At 46.1% G+C, this 17,847-nt stretch overlaps 6 protein-coding genes across 6 annotated transcripts; 2 read left to right on the top strand and 4 right to left on the bottom strand.

The window, feature by feature from the left end:
- Positions 1-296: 296 nt before the first annotated feature.
- Positions 297-4,310, bottom strand: V865_008267 (uncharacterized protein; the record flags this gene model as incomplete). The annotated part of the gene is made up of 14 exons (XM_066232003.1): positions 297-456; positions 511-849; positions 903-1,113; positions 1,167-1,260; positions 1,312-1,996; positions 2,053-2,171; positions 2,228-2,386; positions 2,442-2,678; positions 2,730-3,133; positions 3,189-3,525; positions 3,574-3,752; positions 3,797-3,856; positions 3,907-4,195; positions 4,254-4,310. 14 exons carry the CDS (start codon positions 4,308-4,310, stop codon positions 297-299), a joined length of 3,330 nt encoding a protein of 1,109 aa, XP_066088100.1.
- Positions 4,311-5,014: 704 nt separating this feature from the next.
- V865_008268 (uncharacterized protein) lies at positions 5,015-7,236 on the top strand (the record flags this gene model as incomplete). Its single annotated transcript, XM_066232004.1, has 10 exons — positions 5,015-5,267; positions 5,328-5,448; positions 5,509-5,605; positions 5,669-5,770; positions 5,866-5,924; positions 5,983-6,131; positions 6,194-6,411; positions 6,479-6,876; positions 6,937-7,026; positions 7,083-7,236. 10 exons carry the CDS (start codon positions 5,015-5,017, stop codon positions 7,234-7,236), a joined length of 1,641 nt encoding a protein of 546 aa, XP_066088101.1.
- A 1,056-nt stretch (positions 7,237-8,292) lies between these two features.
- On the bottom strand, positions 8,293-9,561 carry V865_008269 (uncharacterized protein; the record flags this gene model as incomplete). Its single annotated transcript, XM_066232005.1, has 6 exons — positions 8,293-8,649; positions 8,726-8,861; positions 8,931-9,010; positions 9,071-9,296; positions 9,361-9,428; positions 9,496-9,561. 6 exons carry the CDS (start codon positions 9,559-9,561, stop codon positions 8,293-8,295), a joined length of 933 nt encoding a protein of 310 aa, XP_066088102.1.
- Positions 9,562-11,343: 1,782 nt separating this feature from the next.
- V865_008270 (RING-box protein 1A) lies at positions 11,344-12,169 on the top strand (the record flags this gene model as incomplete). Its single annotated transcript, XM_066232006.1, has 8 exons — positions 11,344-11,433; positions 11,528-11,555; positions 11,618-11,668; positions 11,759-11,797; positions 11,858-11,886; positions 11,948-11,996; positions 12,060-12,075; positions 12,136-12,169. The coding sequence occupies 8 exons, from the start codon at positions 11,344-11,346 to the stop codon at positions 12,167-12,169; spliced, it is 336 nt and encodes a 111-aa protein (XP_066088103.1).
- A 248-nt stretch (positions 12,170-12,417) lies between these two features.
- Positions 12,418-13,912, bottom strand: V865_008271 (uncharacterized protein; the record flags this gene model as incomplete). The annotated part of the gene is made up of 6 exons (XM_066232007.1): positions 12,418-12,824; positions 12,890-13,028; positions 13,099-13,235; positions 13,354-13,438; positions 13,510-13,544; positions 13,687-13,912. The coding sequence occupies 6 exons, from the start codon at positions 13,910-13,912 to the stop codon at positions 12,418-12,420; spliced, it is 1,029 nt and encodes a 342-aa protein (XP_066088104.1).
- A 418-nt stretch (positions 13,913-14,330) lies between these two features.
- V865_008272 (uncharacterized protein) lies at positions 14,331-17,755 on the bottom strand (the record flags this gene model as incomplete). Its single annotated transcript, XM_066232008.1, has 15 exons — positions 14,331-14,352; positions 14,411-14,523; positions 14,582-14,826; positions 14,887-14,976; positions 15,038-15,689; positions 15,737-16,018; positions 16,069-16,353; positions 16,409-16,651; positions 16,711-16,791; positions 16,855-16,941; positions 16,996-17,122; positions 17,174-17,317; positions 17,376-17,477; positions 17,537-17,623; positions 17,676-17,755. The coding sequence occupies 15 exons, from the start codon at positions 17,753-17,755 to the stop codon at positions 14,331-14,333; spliced, it is 2,640 nt and encodes an 879-aa protein (XP_066088105.1).
- Positions 17,756-17,847: the final 92 nt, after the last annotated feature.

A 17,847-nucleotide genomic window follows, 5' to 3' on the forward strand; every position in this document is an offset into this window, starting at 1 on the left:
TCACACTGCCGCCATCAATTCTTTGCGAATCATCCTTTGCGCCACCACATCCGACCCGAGGGATCGCTCTGGCAGCTAGAACTGGTGTCAAAATCACAAAGAACAAAGGGCATACGTGGATAAAGAAGACGAATTCAAATGGAAATCAAGCAGAGCGATGTATCCAATCTATTACATATATTACATGGACTGCTTCATATAGAGAATGGCCAACCAAAGGGTTCACTGTTTACCCTCACTTACCGATAGCCATTCAGACTATCATCCCATATATATATGAGGATCCATTCACTACTTCACTCAAGGACCACTTGCAGAGATCTGACCTCGAACCCTCGGAAAGCTAGATCGACTTCCACTATACCACCTTGGCCTCTCCATTGTACCTCTGGCTCGTCTGTCATTGACTGTTCAAGAACGTTGATCCATTCAAGACTGCTAGGCTTTAGACCAGTACTTAAGACCCAGAATTTAGCTCAATGCTGCACATCAGGATTTGGAATCACTCACAGTTTCAATACACCTTGCGCTTTCGCTCCCTGAGATTCGAACATCCTCAGCACAACGGTTTTCTTTCCACTCGTTTCATCATCTTCACCCCGCTTGACCGCATCGAGGATAATACTATGAGACCTTGGTCCTGCCAGTTCGAACTGGATCTTCTGTAACAGACTAATGGCATCGCTAGATAGCTCTCGCAGGTGGACTTGATTGGTAAATCTCAGGGCGTCCTTGTACACCCCACTCTCCACAAACCGCTCTGCATGGGGAATGATTGCAAAAGAGAAGTCGTGTTCACCCTGGTCTTGCTCGGGATCAGGCGCAGTAGCTGAACGCAACAACGAGAGTCTGAAAAACATCATTAACAATGTTCTGTCGAAAAGCTATATAGCACCACTCACCTCATAGTATTGCCCTCCACAGCATAACCATACTTATATTCGCTAGCGATTGTCACACCATATCCAGGCTCGCTCAGATCGCCACACATATGGCCGCAGACCTCGAATTTGGCTTGCTCGAAAGTGGTGTTTCGGTGAGTAGGTCGCTCGATCAGTCCATACTGAGTTCCATAAGTGGCATTGGGAGCGTGAATATCGACAGGCAAAGCGACTGGTTCATGTTATGCCGTTAGTAATCCGGACCGGGCAACATTCGCTACTCACACTTCAAGAATTTGTGCTTTTCATGCCAATCAGCATGTACCTCGACCCGAATGGTGGATCGAGCGGAATCGGGTGTAGTAGCATCAAGGGAGAACTATCTTTATCAGCTAAAACTCGTTAAAGCTCAACTTACCTTGAGGGTCACTTTGCTTTTCCCAAAGATGCTTTCCGTCATGATTGTTGCACGGAAGGGCCCTTGATCTGCGATCTGGACTTTGTCGAACGAAAGCGCAGTCGGACAATCCAGATGATATATTTCGGTATCCCAAGCGTCATAAGCAAGAGGGAAATCCTCATACAGCATCAAGCCACCAGTCGAAGCGCCCGGCCCAGGTAGGATCAGCTCGCGATCTAAAGCTCGATCGACTAGACTGGAGATGCGTCCGTTCGAGATAGTCAGGCGAAGATGAGTGTTGGAGAGAACAAAGTCATCGCCTTTCTGCTCCGCGAGTGGAGGAGATGTAGATTTGGCTGAGGTTAATACACCAGAACCGTATGTATCGGTTTTGATCAGGCCAAGTCTGGAGCCAGTAGGATTTGTCTGTATGGTTGCTGATTCAACGCTGCTCACACTCTCAGGGATTATCACCACTTCAGTTCGAGGCAATCGAACAGGATCAAGAACCATAATTCGTTTATCCTCATTGAGAGTAGCAGATGAGGATGAAGAAAAGGTATCCAGGACTCGTTCGAGTAGCTTCTGGGTTTGATCGATACGCCTTTCGTAGATTCCAAGGGCATCGTCGACAGCCATGCGAATGCTTGTTCCTGGAATGACATCGTGGAACTGATTCAAGAGCACATCTCGCCATATATCCTCAAGCTCAGCCCTGCCATCAAACGATCAGGGAATTGTTTCTCAGATTCAGGGGAAAGGCTAACATACCTGGGGTATTTGAAGGAGCTGCTGAGAAGTGAAGCCAAAGTAGCGTAATACTCGACGTCTCGTAAGAGCTTTTCCATTTCGAGATTTCCCTTTTTGAGCCCTGCTTGACTGGTATAAGTCTAGACTTATGATCAGTCGTGATTTTCCCATTTCATGAGGTCGGCCCTTAACTCACTCCACGATGCAGCTCGAAATAAAGCTCGCCCCTCCAAGTTGGGAGATTTGCCCCGTTATTAGTCTTTTCGCGAAGCCTGTCGAAGAAGTCCGAGACCTTCCCAATCTTGAACGATGGCATCTCAGGATTATGGTCTGCCGTCGATGCTAGCCTTTCAAGCTGCAAGTCCGTGTCAGTCGAGCTTGTATAGTATCAAAGTGCAAGTTGAGCTCACCTTGTTGAGTATGTGTGGCGTTGGTCCGCCACCACCATCTCCATTGCCAAACAGCAAGAGACATTCGTCGGTGACACTCAGATTTTTGTTCTTCGTGGCTCCTTTCATGACCTCCTTGTAATCACCTTGGGCATTGTAGGTATCGGTGGGCGTCATATGGGAAAGTACCTGACTTCCGTCCAGGCCGATCCAGTTGAATGTTGAATAAGGGAAGACGTTGATGTTGTTCCAACTCAGCTGGATGAATGATTAAGTAAGGCTCACCCCAGAAAGTAGCATGAAACCTACCTTTTGGGTGAAGAAATAATCGATGCCTGCCAATCTCAAGATTTGGGGAAGTTGACTGGCATAACCAAAGGTGTCAGGCAGCCAAGCTTCTCGACAATGAACACCAAACTTCTCCTTGAAGTATCGTTGGCCGTATAGGTATTGACGACATAAACTTTCTCCCGAGGGTAAAAGGCAATCGTGTTCCAGCCAGGCTCCACCAACCGGATGAAAATGTCCCGCCTTGATTTCTGCTGAGACGGCCTCGAATAAAGAGGGGTACAGTTGTTCTAGCCAGATATATTGCTGAGCCGATGAAGCTGCAAAGTGATGGTTGGGATATCGCTTGATCAGGTCGATTTGAGTCGACCAAGAGCGAGCGACTTTTTGCTGGGACTGAGAATAAGTCCAAAGCCAGGCCGTATCTATGTGACTGTCTGGTGTGAGCTTCCTTACCTTCTGTTAACACTCACCAATGACCAATACCCCAAATTCTGGCATCATTCTGAGAGGTGTCACTACGAGTCGTAAGTTTTCCGACACCCTGTTCATCCAGAGGTCCCAAGACCTCCCAGCCAATCTCTCTACAACGGCGAATTACGTTGTCTAAACTTCCATTGCGGTCATCTCCGTCGGTTCGACGAAACGTATTCATGATGTCATTACTTGCTCTTAAGGCTCGCTGGGATAAGCTTGACCCTTCACTATCAGGATGGGTGCCAATTTGACTGAGAATTTGAAAATCAATCTGCAAGGCTCTAGCTTCGGAACGGATGAGGACGATGTCTGCCACTGCGAGCTGGAAATATACGTTCATCTGACTGAGGTATCAGCCTTTGAGCATTACCAGAATGGATATACTTACATCAGGTTGTTGATGTCTGAATCCGTTCAAGCCAAGACCGAACATGCCATTGATTGAGATCTCGATGATACACTGGTAGCGGCCATCTTCAACCGCTTCGCGAGGTATGATATGCTCGATTCGTCTATCTTCTCGATCCGACATTCCATTCTTGACCGAGTTGGGGCCTCCAGTGATGGCTGCCAAGCAATCAGCCCTCCGCCTTATAACGCTCAGGACTAACCGTGCAACGGATGACCTTCCATCGTAAATATCATAGCTTCACATCCTGGATCAAATTCGACTATGACATCCATCAGTTGATAGGCACATCGCGACTTCATGCGTACTCACAGATCACCGGCTCGCTTGATTGCTTATATTCAGAAGGGATGGTAAGATTAACTGATAGCCAATGGTTGGTCCAGCTTGGTCCTAGCCAATCTCCTTTTCGATAAGACTTCACATCGCTTGACTTCAATTTCTCGGTTGCTTCTTGGAAGGTTGGCTTGTCGGTGCCGGCAGCAGACCATAGTGTCATTCGTACATATTGATCGCCATCTACCCGAGCACGATCCAGAGCTGAACTTAAGTTATGTTCGGCATAATGGCCGTCGCTGAATAATTTCAAACGGCGATCGGTCTTGACATTCAACGATTCAGCTGAAAGCCAGTGGCACGAGCCATTTTGAGAGACTCACTATGCTCGGTAATAGAGGATAGCTCACGGCTTCCGTTCTTCTTGGGTAGGTAGACATGATAACCTCTGTGCAGACAGTCTTACTGTCATCTTCCATCGTACTTTTCGCTGTATTATACCAGACTTTGGAGGATGGTATTCGCGCGAGCGTCGGACCGAAATTGGCCGTTTAAAAGGTATCCATCTGGGTGGGGTAGATAGTTGACAGCCTAGTCACCGAGCTGCACAGTCCGTAACGCACTGACGTACCCCAACTTTTCGGACTAACCATCTCCTGGTGTGGTTCGGGCACTGATAGGCGACAGCGATCTGACGCAGTTAAGCAAAGTTTACGTGAGCGATCATGCTGAATGGTCAGGTGATGGTACCTTAATTTGCACACTAATACATTTGTGGCGCCATCTTTTCGTATCAACTCTTTGGGATTTATACCGATCTATCTCTTCGGCATGCATTTCCCGAGCCATTTGTTCCTACGGCTGACGAACGTTGAATAGCTTGTATAAGTAGTATCAGATGGAAATATAGCATCTTCGGGACCATACGTGGTATTACGCGCTCGATCAAAAGGCCGAGCGACATGAGAAATCAGGTGGGTACTGCTGCTGCGGCAGTGGATACTGCGGGACTACATGGGGCACTTCAGAACCCCCCATGGGTAACGTTGTCAATGCGGTGAGATGTACATATAACACAGGATCTGGGTATTGCCCACAGGCATTCAGATCTACCCCTTTCTCCCCAGTATTGACGAGCAGCACAATGAGCCTCCCACTTATTATATCTTCGAAAGACGGCGATGTCGACCATACAGTTGGTGGCTCGCACGTTCTGGAACCAAAGTCACAAACTTCCCACATCGAAGTGGTGGAGGAGAAGTTGAACGCCCTGCATGAAGGGCGCCAAGTCCAACTTAAGTCTCGCTTGGACACTTTGACTGTGTTCGAGTCCATATCAACTTTCAGACGTTCCGTGATCATCTGCGCGCTTGCTGGATTTGCCGCTGCCACTGATGGTGAGTGCTCTTTGAGTCGTTTTGATGCACATGACACTTAGGTGAGCTGTCAATGTCTAGGCTATCAACATCAAATGTCAGCGAGTATCATCGCAAACAAGGGTTTTGTGAGGGAATTCGCGAAGGGCCGTCCAAATGGTTTAGATGCCGCCTGGGTATCCAGTTTTGGTGGTATATATAGGTAAGTTGGCTGTCGTTCCGCCAAGTGCCTGACCGGTTCTGACTCATGGAATCCGTTCAGTGCTGGTCAAGTGGTTGGACAGTTCTGCATTCCGTGGGTTTCAGATTGGGTGGGCCGAAAAGGCTCTATGTACGTCTTCATGGCAATCTTGACTATCGTAAGTGGCATCGCATCCCTCCGTAGTACCGCGATACATACTCAGCTCAGGCCGTCTCTATAGTCCGTGATCGTCGAGTCTGTTTCTAGTGTTTGGTGGCATTGGACTTTAGCCAAGCTGATTGCCGGATGTGGAATTGGCGCAGTTCAGTCGACTCTTCCTGTGGTAAGTAGTGGGGTTAGGGGGGAAAAGGGGTGGGGGGGTGGGGGGGATTGAGCCGTGAAGAGGTTGCTGATAAATCATTACCCAAATCACTACAGTATATCAACGAGCACGCCCCGTCTCAGATCAGAGGTTTCCTGATTGTTGCCTACAGCTTGTGGGTGATAGATACACTCCGTACTGGACTCGACCCAAGCTTATGTTATAGCACGCAGGTGGTTCTCCTTGGGTGGTCTGATGTCATCTGTGGCACTGAAAGTGCGAGCAGACTCTCATCCCTATGACTACAAGACCATCATCTATACCCAATTCGGTATGCTTGGTCTCGGCATGATCATTTTCGTCTTCCTTCCCGAGTCTCCGTGTGAGTGAGGAACAGATTACACATCAGATCGTTCATGCTGACCATTTGTAATGCTTCTTTAGGGTGGCTCGTCAGCAAAGGCAAATTGGACAAAGCACGTAATGTCCTGGTCAAAAAGTTCCAGAACGTGCCGGAATACGATATCGACGGCGAACTCGCCATCATTGCAGCAACCATTGAACGACAACGTCAATGGGATATGGAATCTGCTGCAGAAGGCCCCTGGGCTATATTCAAGGGGCTCAACGGAAAACGATTTCTCATTGGTTCATGGCCAAAGGTAAATCTTCGAGCTTTGTAGAATCTATCAATTTGCTTCAGCTGATGATCCTCTTCGTACCCAACAGGTTCTGCAACAATTCGTTGGACTTTCGGTTTTCTCGTCGTATTCCGCTTATTTCTTTTCTCTGGCTGGCAACAAGGACGCTTTCCTGGTCACTGTGATTCTAGGATGTTGCAGTCTGGCCTCGGTCATTCTTGATGCCCTTCTGGTGGACAAGATCGGTCGACGACGAATGACTCTCATCGGATTCACTGGTGCATGTTTTGGAGTCACTCTCATGGCTATAGTTGGCTGCTTTGACTATGCAAATGCTCGACTTGGAGCCGTACTGGTCTTTGCGGGTGTCACTGCCAACTTCTTCAACACTTTCCAATCCTCAACGTCATATGCTTATCTCTCCGAAATGCCCGAGCAAAGGTTCAGAGCCAAAGCGACTGGCTGGGGTCTAGCTTATTGCAATCTGTAAATTGTCTCAAAATCATAAAGACACAAAATTACGGCTGTGCTGAATTATGTGGCCAGGTACGCCATCATGTTCAATTTCACTGTGCCACTTATGCTGAAGAAATGGGTCGTCAAGACTGCTTTCCTTTTCGTTGGCCTCGGTGTGCCGTGAGTCATACTGTCTTGATGTATTATGGGGATGGTTAAGCTGATTGCCTCTGTAGTGGAACCATTTTGGCTTTCTTCATCATGCCTGAAAGTATGGGTAGAAGTCCCGCCGAGATCCACGAGATGTTCGTGGACAGAGTGCCGCTCCGAAAGTGGCGCGGTTACAAGACACACGTCGAGTCAGATTTGGATGCTCGACTTGAGATTTAGAACAATCTAATTGATGTGGAATGCGGCTCATGAGATATGCAGGTGGGACACTGCTCAAGGGAAGAGGTATCGTGGGTTTGGTAGAAGAAGGTAGACAGAAAGGAAAATAGTAATAACAATCAAAAATCCTTCCAAAGAAGGAAAGAAAAACAAAAAGGGAAGAAAAAAAAGGTTGGTGTTTAAAGAAGTTTTATTTGCGTTGCTGATCAATTCGACAGCTGATCACATAACCTCTGAGTTGCTCCTTTAGTCCAAAATATGGGACTGTTGTATGCGTTCTTATACTACTTCGATAATATCTGATCTATTTGGGCCGCTTCTGGTGTTTGTTTTTAGTCTGAAGTTGTGAAGTGAACGTGAGATACTTCGAAGGCGATGTGAATGTATGAGTTGAAAATTCCGAGTAAGACATGCCTGCATGAACACGTATCTCGATCAATCGATTGCAAACGATCGATCCAAGCCAAAGGATACCCATGACACCGAGTACCTGACCACATGTCTACCTTTCAACAAACTGTGTTTCTAAGCTGACCGATCACCCTTCTTCCCTTCTTCATCAATTACGTGTCTCTTCGGAACATCCGAATCTGCCAGCGATCCCAGAGAACCTTGTTGAGTCAACGTAAGCGTGTGGAAGGGTACTGATCCATATTGATTCTTCTCCACATAGCTTCGTGGGAAGATCTGTTCCAGATTTCAGACAACATACAGGGAGACGTATCCAGTATTGAGCATCTGCCAGCGAGGCCTTGCCATAAACAAATCAAATCGTTACATGTCATGAAGTCATAAGTACTGTATTGAGAATCGTTATTTGCAATTATAATGTTATGATAGTTCACAAAAGACAGTTCGGAGAGAGATCAAACTATAAGCATTCGGAAACCCAAAAAGGGAATCAAATGTATGAACATTATACTTATTAATACCTTAGACATTCAAAGAGTCCATTTATACACAAATTCCTTAGCATAAACATGTATTCACAATGTCCGTTAACGCTCCTTCAACTGGAATGATGCACTGTGAAGGCTGATCACCCGGCGTTTATCCTTACACCTTCTTGGCAGCTTCAGCGATATGATCCATGACAGGCTCCTCGTGTGGGGTCTCATTACCAGAGTAACCCAATATGGGCACATCATGATGAGCTTCCATCCCAGTTGGAGTAGAAGGACCACTTCCGGGCTCTGAGTCGGTATCAGAACCATCCAAGTGGACCTCGATCTTCTCGCTACTAGCCGCTGCGATATGGTCCATTCCTGCTCCCTTCTTGGTCTCGGGAGAGGTGGTGGTCTCAATAGTTGTTTGATCACCTTCAAGTCTTCTTCTCTTGGCCGCTCGAGGATTGAGAATCAAGGCGAGAATAATGATAATTACCATCATACCAGCGGTTAAGACGTAGATGACCTGCATGTAGCAGTAAGGTCAGCATGTACTGACCAGCTGTCGCTTTACAGTCTCGTGCGGAGGTTACCAAACATACCATCGCTGAGTAATCCAAAGTCGGCCTGAAGAATAGGCTGAGGATGTAGAACAAAGCTCCAACGATGTCAGTGAAGATGAAACTGTAAGAAAGGCCTAGGACTTCTCTCAAGCGGTAGATCTCGTAATATTGAGGTCTACATCAACCCAAACAGGAAACGTATTAGCCTCCTTCATATGGTCCACATAGTACCCAATCTACTTACAAGAGTCCAATGACAGAGGCCACCGAAGACATGTATCCATAAACACTCATTGGAATCTCAGTTCCATGTTTCTGGGCGGCCTACGAGGATTTTAGGCAAATCAGCTAAGAACAACGATACAGAAACGATGTCTGACATACCCAAAGTCCGAATATACTCCCGACTTCGAATCCTATACAAACCAGAGTCCAGACTCCACCGTAGCTTAGAGCTTTCTTGATTGAGTATCCGTAAGTGTAATGCAAGCATTGTACCCAAGATGTCGTAAAAACCACAAAAGAGAAGTGGACTTGGATGATTGATGGTACGGATAGTGGTCGCGTGATAGTATAAACCATGAAGAAGAGAGCAGATAACGCCCAAATACTAGAAAGGGTGAAGATCCAATTAGCATACAGTCAATTGGAATCTACTTGATGGTCTGACTCACAGCATAAGATGAGCTGATACTCCTTTTGTAGATTTCGTTCGGAATGATTTGTATATTTGCGGGAACGCCTAAGAGGAATAGTCAAGTCATTTCAGTAATATCCAATGAGTAATTGAGATGAGTCCGTGAACTCACCTGTACCGTCCAGAGTATACCGCCAACCGTAGCAAGAGCATTTTCTACAGTTTTGTTTGGTTGCATCTTGGTTTCGTTCCAGATCGAATTGGAGTGAAATTGGTTTTAAATTTCGTTAGGGCAAGAACATCTTCCTTCTTCATGAACAGTCTCACTTATATTCCTTTTCCTGTGTCCCTATGATCAATGCCTGAGGATCAAAGTGGAGACGGGTATCTTAAGTTCCTACTGTATCGGCTGTCCCGTATTCAGACGTCGACTCAAAAGACAAGAAACATCGTGTGATCAATAATCACGACGTTTGTACGTATGTACTATACTGTCCCGTCGAAATTCGCCGGATCTTCACAATTGACATGTCATCTGAGGGTTCGTTGACGATCAAAAATCTCAATCAGGTAACGAATCTTATTCAAAGTCGAGATTTAATTCAGCCCATCAGTTGAGGGTACGTAGGGATGTACTGTATACGAGTACCCAGCATTCGGCAAAATCAGACATTTTTGTTCATTTATGCTTATTTAGGACTTGACCGATGGTGACATGTTCCAAACTTTTACGATAAATTCAATAAACATTTGGCATAACCCCCATCGGCTGAATGTTTAATTCGAAATTACAAAAATCTACGAGACTGCGCGAAGGACAGGTAATTTTCCTCAAAGGTATACCTTGAAAGGGAGGTACCGTCTTAGTAAGATGGGGAAAAGCCTTCATGATGCTTGAGAAGGTATGAGACGCGACGGTTTTCATTTCATGGCAGCCCGTTCTAGCGGCCCTTGTTAGCGCATCAAATTGAAGTCACGATTCGTGTCCGACTGTTCCGCTTGGATAGCCTATGGCGGGATGATTGCTACAGTAACATCCCTTTAGAGAGGGTCTAGTTCACCCCAAATATCAACAAAGCGCGACTTTAAGTCGGTTCCATGATCCACCGTGTTTGTCTTAATAATTAACAACAGCAAAAGCCGTCCCTGTAGATCGTCTAGGTACGTAGTTACCCTTTCCAAGAGAAAATGTACATGATCAGAGCGTTGCGCCAGGTGGGGGCGGCGCTCAAAAGTCCAGAACTGAGAAGGTAACTTATCAGGATCAAGCCTTAAGGAAAAAGGAAACAACGTAATTTTCCAATTGTTTGTTTGGCTTGCCGGCGGTTCGGTCCGGCCAGATGTTAATCAGTCAACAGTTATTGCATTCTACTCCACTTCCGTTTTCAGATGAGGGACAGGAACTGGATGATCTGCTGACATTTGGTAAGGAATTTGCGCCCACAGCGTATGATATTACATCCTTAATGAATACCTCGGCAATCAGTAGAGTTCACCTGTGAACCGTTCTAGATCCAGACTTGGCAGCCGATTTGTGAAGAATGGTGATTTTTCGGAAGATTTATGATAAAGGCTTGAAAGGTGAATTTACGACGTTACCTCGCGTCGACTCGTGCGTTTACTGTTTCAAGGCTGCCTGAGTGGGGGTTACATGCTTTCTGTACATGTCACGATTGATCCGTACTACCTCGTCACACTATCCGTGATCGGAAGTCCTCTCAAGGTATATATATACATATTCTCTACATGATTCGAATTTTCGACCGTACCGCGTACGCGTACGAGACTGCCACCTTGATTTGCCACTTTGAAATGACCCACACCCTCCCACGTGTTGCTGAGCGGACTATGCCGTGATCTCCGTGTCCGATGGAGAGAGGAATTGGACCATGACAGACAACCTTCGAGGTACATGCTCGGTCGGTCACTGTAATATTGACATCACTCCTGTCCTTCTTCCTCTTTCTTATCCTACAAGAAATACCTCACGACTGGTGGAGAGAAGTGACAGGAAGACAAAATGGACGTTGACACACCCACTCCAGCAGCAGCCTCCGGAAAGGTCGTCAAGGCTTCCGATGACAAGAAACCTAGATTTGAAGTGAAGAAGGTGAGTCAGCTTGAACATGAGGACGATCCCTAGCGTCCCTTGACAGTAGCATGAGTATCAGAGAGAATCCTGCTGACTCTTGACTCCATGCCAGTGGAATGCTGTAGCTCTCTGGGCATGGGGTAAGCGCGATCAACCCATTCTTGACATGATCGAAATTCGGATGGACTGACAAATCACATAGACATCGTCGTGGACAACTGTGCAATCTGCAGGAACCACATCATGGATCTTTGTGAGTGATACATGAACCAACCCTTCTGTCCGCTATCTGTTGCATATATCAAGAGTTGCATATATAAGCTAATACCAATAATGACTACAGGTATTGAATGTCAAGCGAATCAAGGCGCTGATAACGAAGGTAAGCTACGTAATGGTGCAGAAGATCAAGAAGACGACAGCTGATTCAAAATCGGCACAGGATGTACTGTCGCCTGGGGTATCTGCAATGTACGTATACCAAACCTCTTCTCTTGCTTCTATCGCCATCAGGACTGACGCATACCATCAGCACGCATTCCATTTCCACTGTATCTCTCGATGGCTCAAAACTCGACATGGTGAGTGAATTGGAGCTATAGTGGTCTGAAGGGATTGCTGATAATTTTTTGTGCTACTCTTAGTCTGTCCCCTTGACAAGTAAGCTACAACTAACTCTTCCCATCGATGTAAGGTTTAACTGATATGTTGCTATCTCAGTCGACAATGGGAACTTCAAAAATACGGTCGATAAGATACCTTCATTACATTCCTCTCAGTATTCCATTCCCCCATCCATATGTCCTTCCCAACTTTGTATACATTATGAAACGAAATGTATGATAGATTTGATGAGAAACCAAGTGCACCAAGTAACGATCATGTACATAACGAAGGCAATGATGAATGCAAGTATGCGTATATGATTGTGCTCTGTGATCTACCTATCTCCTGTATGTTGTGTATACGGTCTATATCCGACTGAAACCTCTACTTTCTATCCTATTCCGATTTAACTCTCTTGGTCGATTGTGACCATAACCCCTTCTCGAATCTACCTTCTTTTGCTTCTACCTCTCTACCCAGATCACTCACACCTTGCTGGAGGAGCTCGGTAATCTTGATTCTAACTTCTTTCTCCCTTCCATCTGACAAGGCTCCTTTACTCCTAATCTCCTTCTGTACATCTCCTACATGCCCAAGCGTATCTGTATCCTTGATCTGTTCTTGCTTCCAATCTCCACCTACACCAACCGTACCCACTTCTTTATCTGCCAATGCCCGCCAAGCTTTCACTAAAGGTTCTATCTGAGATGTCAGAGGTTGTCCGACGGTGATGCTGATCTTGGCTCCGGGACGAGGTATGGGTCTCGGCCATCCTCTCCTTTCGTCCAATATCTGATCGAAGCCTAGTCCCCCGAATCGATCAGCTCATTCGCGATGAGGAAGATGAGAGATGAGAGACGAAACCCACCAGATATCCAAATCGGTATTATCTCAGGCATGACCTTTGAATCCATTATAATCCTCCCTATACCCCATTTGAACCTGAACAGACCACCGTCGGGATTGGTCGGTTCTTGATTGACCCTTCCTTCTGGAAATATATGTATCTACCATCCCAGGGTTCATCAGTAATCCGTGTGCGAGTCAGGATGGAAGGAGAGTTCCCGGTGAACATACCCAACTGCCATCCTGTAGTAATTTGACAGCGCGATCCACAGCAGGTTGAAATATCCCTCCACCTCTATGCGTTTCTATCACTTGACCGAGGTTGAAGAATTTGGAATGAAGGGGTTTGGTGAACATGATATCGGAGGCTATGATCAGGGATATCAGCTATACTGTCTCATTATCCCGAGTGGATCGGGTTCAGACAGTCAATAGTGACGAGCTTGGTTGAGGTTGGTTGAGATGCATGAGTGATGATGAACCCACCTCCTAATGTCCACCTCGAATTCCTGCATGTATGAGAAGGAGTAGCGAATGGAAAGTATGTTGACAGAGGCATGAGAGACCACATCTATAGTGTTTATAGTACAGTAGATTCATCAATTATAGAAGGGATCGTCACTGATGAGGAAGGTGACATACCATTGGATCGTCACACACTGAGTTATGGTTACACACTGTGAGTAGGAAAAAGGCAACGCGACGACCAACATCAGTATCGATCAATAGACCATCGCAATAGCAAGGAGAGTCGTGACGAGTAAGATAGAAGTGTGCTATAACATAGTGACACGTTACGATCATACTTTACCAACTCACCAGTGACTATCCCCCTCCGGCTCAATTGCGAAGTATCTCCATCCTTCTCCAAACCCTCTACAGCCTTTCCCTTGCCCTTGCCATCGTGCGGTATCCTCAGAGCATCTAGGAGTATCGGTAGTCCGTTAACTTCGTATTTCTTAGTGGTCAATCGGAGGAAGGTCTTGGAGGCTAGGGCGATGGTCGATAGTGTAAGTGCCGAAGCGAACGTTGCTGGGCGGGCCATGGCCAATCGTTCTCTGTCCAGGTTACAGTCAATCTCCCACTCTATATGCGAGTATTCTCCCTAGACGACAGTACGACGGTTGACAATAGCGATCCAAGTCAATAAGATGTAAGATGCGGACGAAAACATGATGATACTCGGACGTTGATTTTGGGTGGTTCCCCCAACTTTCATTTTTTTTCGGCATCTCGATTGATGCTTGTTTACGTGCCTGAATTTGGATTCCAATTCCAAAACAGATAACAAACGTGACATTGCAATCGTAAATGAATGCATGAGGACACTCTTCCGCCTTTCTGTATGTATTAGCTATCTAAGAGAAGAGGATACAACAGCCCGAAAGAAAGGATATCGATGATGTGCAAGGTATATCTTCGAATACTCGACAGACGGAAAAGAGGGAAGCTGAACTAAATTGTTAATCACGAAGGTATTGCGCGCTGTATTATCAGGCTTCGTCAGTTTTGATCTCGCAAAGTCATGAGATGATCAACTTACAGGTCGTGAATCCTGTCAAATACAATAGTCAAATAAGAGGTATCATTCAACAATGCTTCGAATTGCTTGATAGCATCTTCCTCCGAAAGATCTAACATAAACTTCTCTTGAACCTACATAACCTACATCTGTCAACTTCTGCATCTAGCATCAATCGACGAATGAGCTCACCTTCCATACCGCTTTATCAGGTTCAGACTGTAAATCCTGGATACCAGCATCCACCATCAACGCCACCAAGTTCAATATCAAATTCGCATTCTTCCTCAATCCGATGAAAGCGGTATAACAGAGACTTTGAAACCGAGCATAATGAGACGATTGGGTGCCGCCCATGGCATCAACCATCTCTTTGCAGACTTTCACAGGAGGTGGGTAGGGTTTGGGATCTCTTCCGAGTATGTAGCCAAAGTCGACTATGAACCGTTACATCATCAGCTATCAATTCAGTCGCGTAAGAGTGTCGCCCAGCTGACCATGGAAGAAATGCCCATCAGGAGCAAGCATCAGATTGTCCAGATGCCTATCTCCTACACCTAGTACATATGTGAGCACCGAATAACCAGCTATCAACAATTTGGTCAGCTTCAGGGATTATGTCTCACTTCTAAGGAAAGCATCACCCACCGCAACTCCTGACAAACGTATCCATGACTCCCGACTCGATCCCATAAGAACCAAGTGCTCCATCATCTGCATGTTCCTGTCTCAGATAATTCTGCAAACTTCCAAATTCGGCCATGATCGCCGCTAAACTTTTACTTGGTACGAACTGAACCATGCCTTCCGATTTTGACGTAGCTAACACGCTATAAGGACTGAGTTTCAAATCGAGATTCTCTTTCCTCAATAATCGATCCATCAGGGTGAAAAGCTGTATAACCAATTGATCTTGTCGCAGATCATCACCGTTCTTGAATATGATGGGATAGTCCGGTGTGATACTGACTGGCGTTTCGGGAGTGAACTCATCTTCAGAGTAACGAGTGAAATCGGTAGTTTCGAACCATATAAGCAGAGGAAGAAGCTTGGATTTGAATACTGATGATTTATCGGGAGTGACCGATGTGACGGAGACACGAGCGTTGAGAGGTAAAGGTAAAGGTGCAGGAAGAGGTGATAGATTATGTTTGGAATCAGCCAGAAACGCCTTGAGCTTTTCAATCTTCTTCGAACGTGAATCCTTCGAGCTACGAATTTCCTTTGACCTAGCAGAAAGAGCTTCGACTAGCTGACCCTGTCTCTTCAGTATATCTCGCTGAGCAGTACCTTCTGGAGTCTGCGAGGTTGTCAGCTTGGCAGCACACCAATAGATTCGAGGCTCACCTCAGATAGTCTTGTTTGGAATCGAAAAGCGACTTTCGCATACATCTTCCCTGCAGGCTGATTGGCATCGCATTCAATCATAAGATACCAATGGAAGCTAGTCCCAAGCACCGGATTCGCGACACTTCGATCAATGAGAAACTGTGATAGCCCACTATCTCCTTCATCCGCTGCTGCATCTCGCTTCCTTTGTGACCGACTTCCCCGCATCGAGTCAGATTTCGAAGTCGCCATATCAAATTTGAGAGCTTGGACGAGTTGCAATAAATACAACAGTAATTCCTGAAGTTAAATCAGCTTGCTTGATGCTACCGAAGCACACGAAAGCTTACTTCATCATCTGCCCTTTCCAGACGCTTGACCGCAAAAGCCCTAACCCTTTTATCCGTAAATCCTGGACCCAGCAGTTCAAGCGCATCGTCCATTCCCACTTCCTGACCCCATAAAGGCAACAGCTTCTCAACAGCCTGTTTGGCTTCCACTGGATCTGACCATGTAACGCATTTGAGGAATTTAGTGAGGGATCGAGGAGAACGGAAGAGGGAGAATCTGAATTTCCATAAAAGGTCCTTATCCAACGCCGAGAGAGAAGCAGTAGGTGGTAACCGGAATATCTCCTACGATGTGGTCAGCCGTCAATCGAAAATCGACTGCAAGGCAAAACAGACTCACATTCAGTCGATCACGCTCAGCTGGTCCAGGTTTTAGATCTCTTCCTTCGTCTCCCAATCGTTGACTACGTAGTAACTTTCTATGTTTCACTTCCACTGGATTCTCTCGCCAAGCGTCGGGATCATATGTTCGCCAAAGGTAAGGGTCTGAGGATAAGAGATGAGGAGGAACTCCCGAAAGCTGTTGTTGATTTGGTGGAAGGGGATGAGGTATCGGAGCTGGCGGTAGGGGTATCGAGCTTTCCTGCAGAGGAGTACTTGTTAGCAGGTATAGCGATTCTGAGCGCCAGATGCAAGTCTTACTTGTTCGGAGAACACTACTGGGAAGTCAAATTTTGGTAGATCGATGTAGAGATATAATTTGTCAGACTTGCTTGATTCAGCCTATATGTCGTAAATATTAGTCAAGTCAGTCATTGAATGGTCAAGGTAGAGATAGGGACCTACAGCATGGACCTTCTCTATCTGTCTGAAAGCAATCCTATCCAGCCAATCTATTTTCACTATATCACCACGGTCGAAATCTTTCACCAGCTATACCAAAAATGAGCTATCGATTTTCATTCTAGAACTCAATAGCTAGCTCACCCTTTCCAATCTACCCATTTCATCCTCCGCCTCTCCCTCCAGTTCACTTGGTGTAGCCGTGTTGGGCTTTGGGTCAGCTTCGACTCCGCGATGTACATATAGACGTTGTTGACCCCGTTTCAGTGTCCTACATGATGGACATCAGTAGAAGCAGTACATTCAAGTTGAAGCAACCCACCTTTTCATAGTGAACAAGCTCATGGTCGTGCCTCCGATAGGTACAGGTTTACCAGCACCTTGACAGTCCCATATCGTGAATGATATCTGAGAGGTCAGGAGCAGGGAGGGGTATGTTATAGGAAGTATGATAGTTTGGTTCCAGCTGAACGGATGGTTAGTCAGCACCCGTATCACAGTTGTCTGACGACAGTGGAACTTACGTATAACCCCTAGGAAAGTCTTTCCAGGCTGTACGGAAAGGGAGAGTATACTGTATACCGTTCGCCCAGAGCTGACATGTGATGTAAAGATCCGAAGGTCCACTACATGTTTCCATCAGCTTTACCAGTAGTCGGCAGAAGCGGACAACGTGAGAACTCACTCATGTTGTATTCCTGCATGAAGCAAATCTAGTTCTTTCAAAGCATCGGTGTAGGTTCTCCTCGGTATATTTCCTTCAAGAGATGTACTGACAGAGCCATGTAAGTACTCTGGCCATTAATTAGATGTAAGATACTTACATTTTGAGCGTGACATGCGATTTCAGATCACACAAGCGGGCGAAGGAGTAATCCTTATCCCGGGAAGGATCGACCTGCATCGTCTCAGGTGTCCGTCTCCAGTACTTTTGAAGTCTTGCCTAATCTACTCTTCGGCTTGTTTGGGCATTGTATGGGTCTATCTTATGATGAG

Source organism: Kwoniella europaea, chromosome 3 (genome assembly GCF_036810445.1).
Source record: "Kwoniella europaea PYCC6329 chromosome 3, complete sequence".
Classification (NCBI taxonomy): Eukaryota; Fungi; Basidiomycota; class Tremellomycetes; order Tremellales; family Cryptococcaceae; genus Kwoniella; species Kwoniella europaea.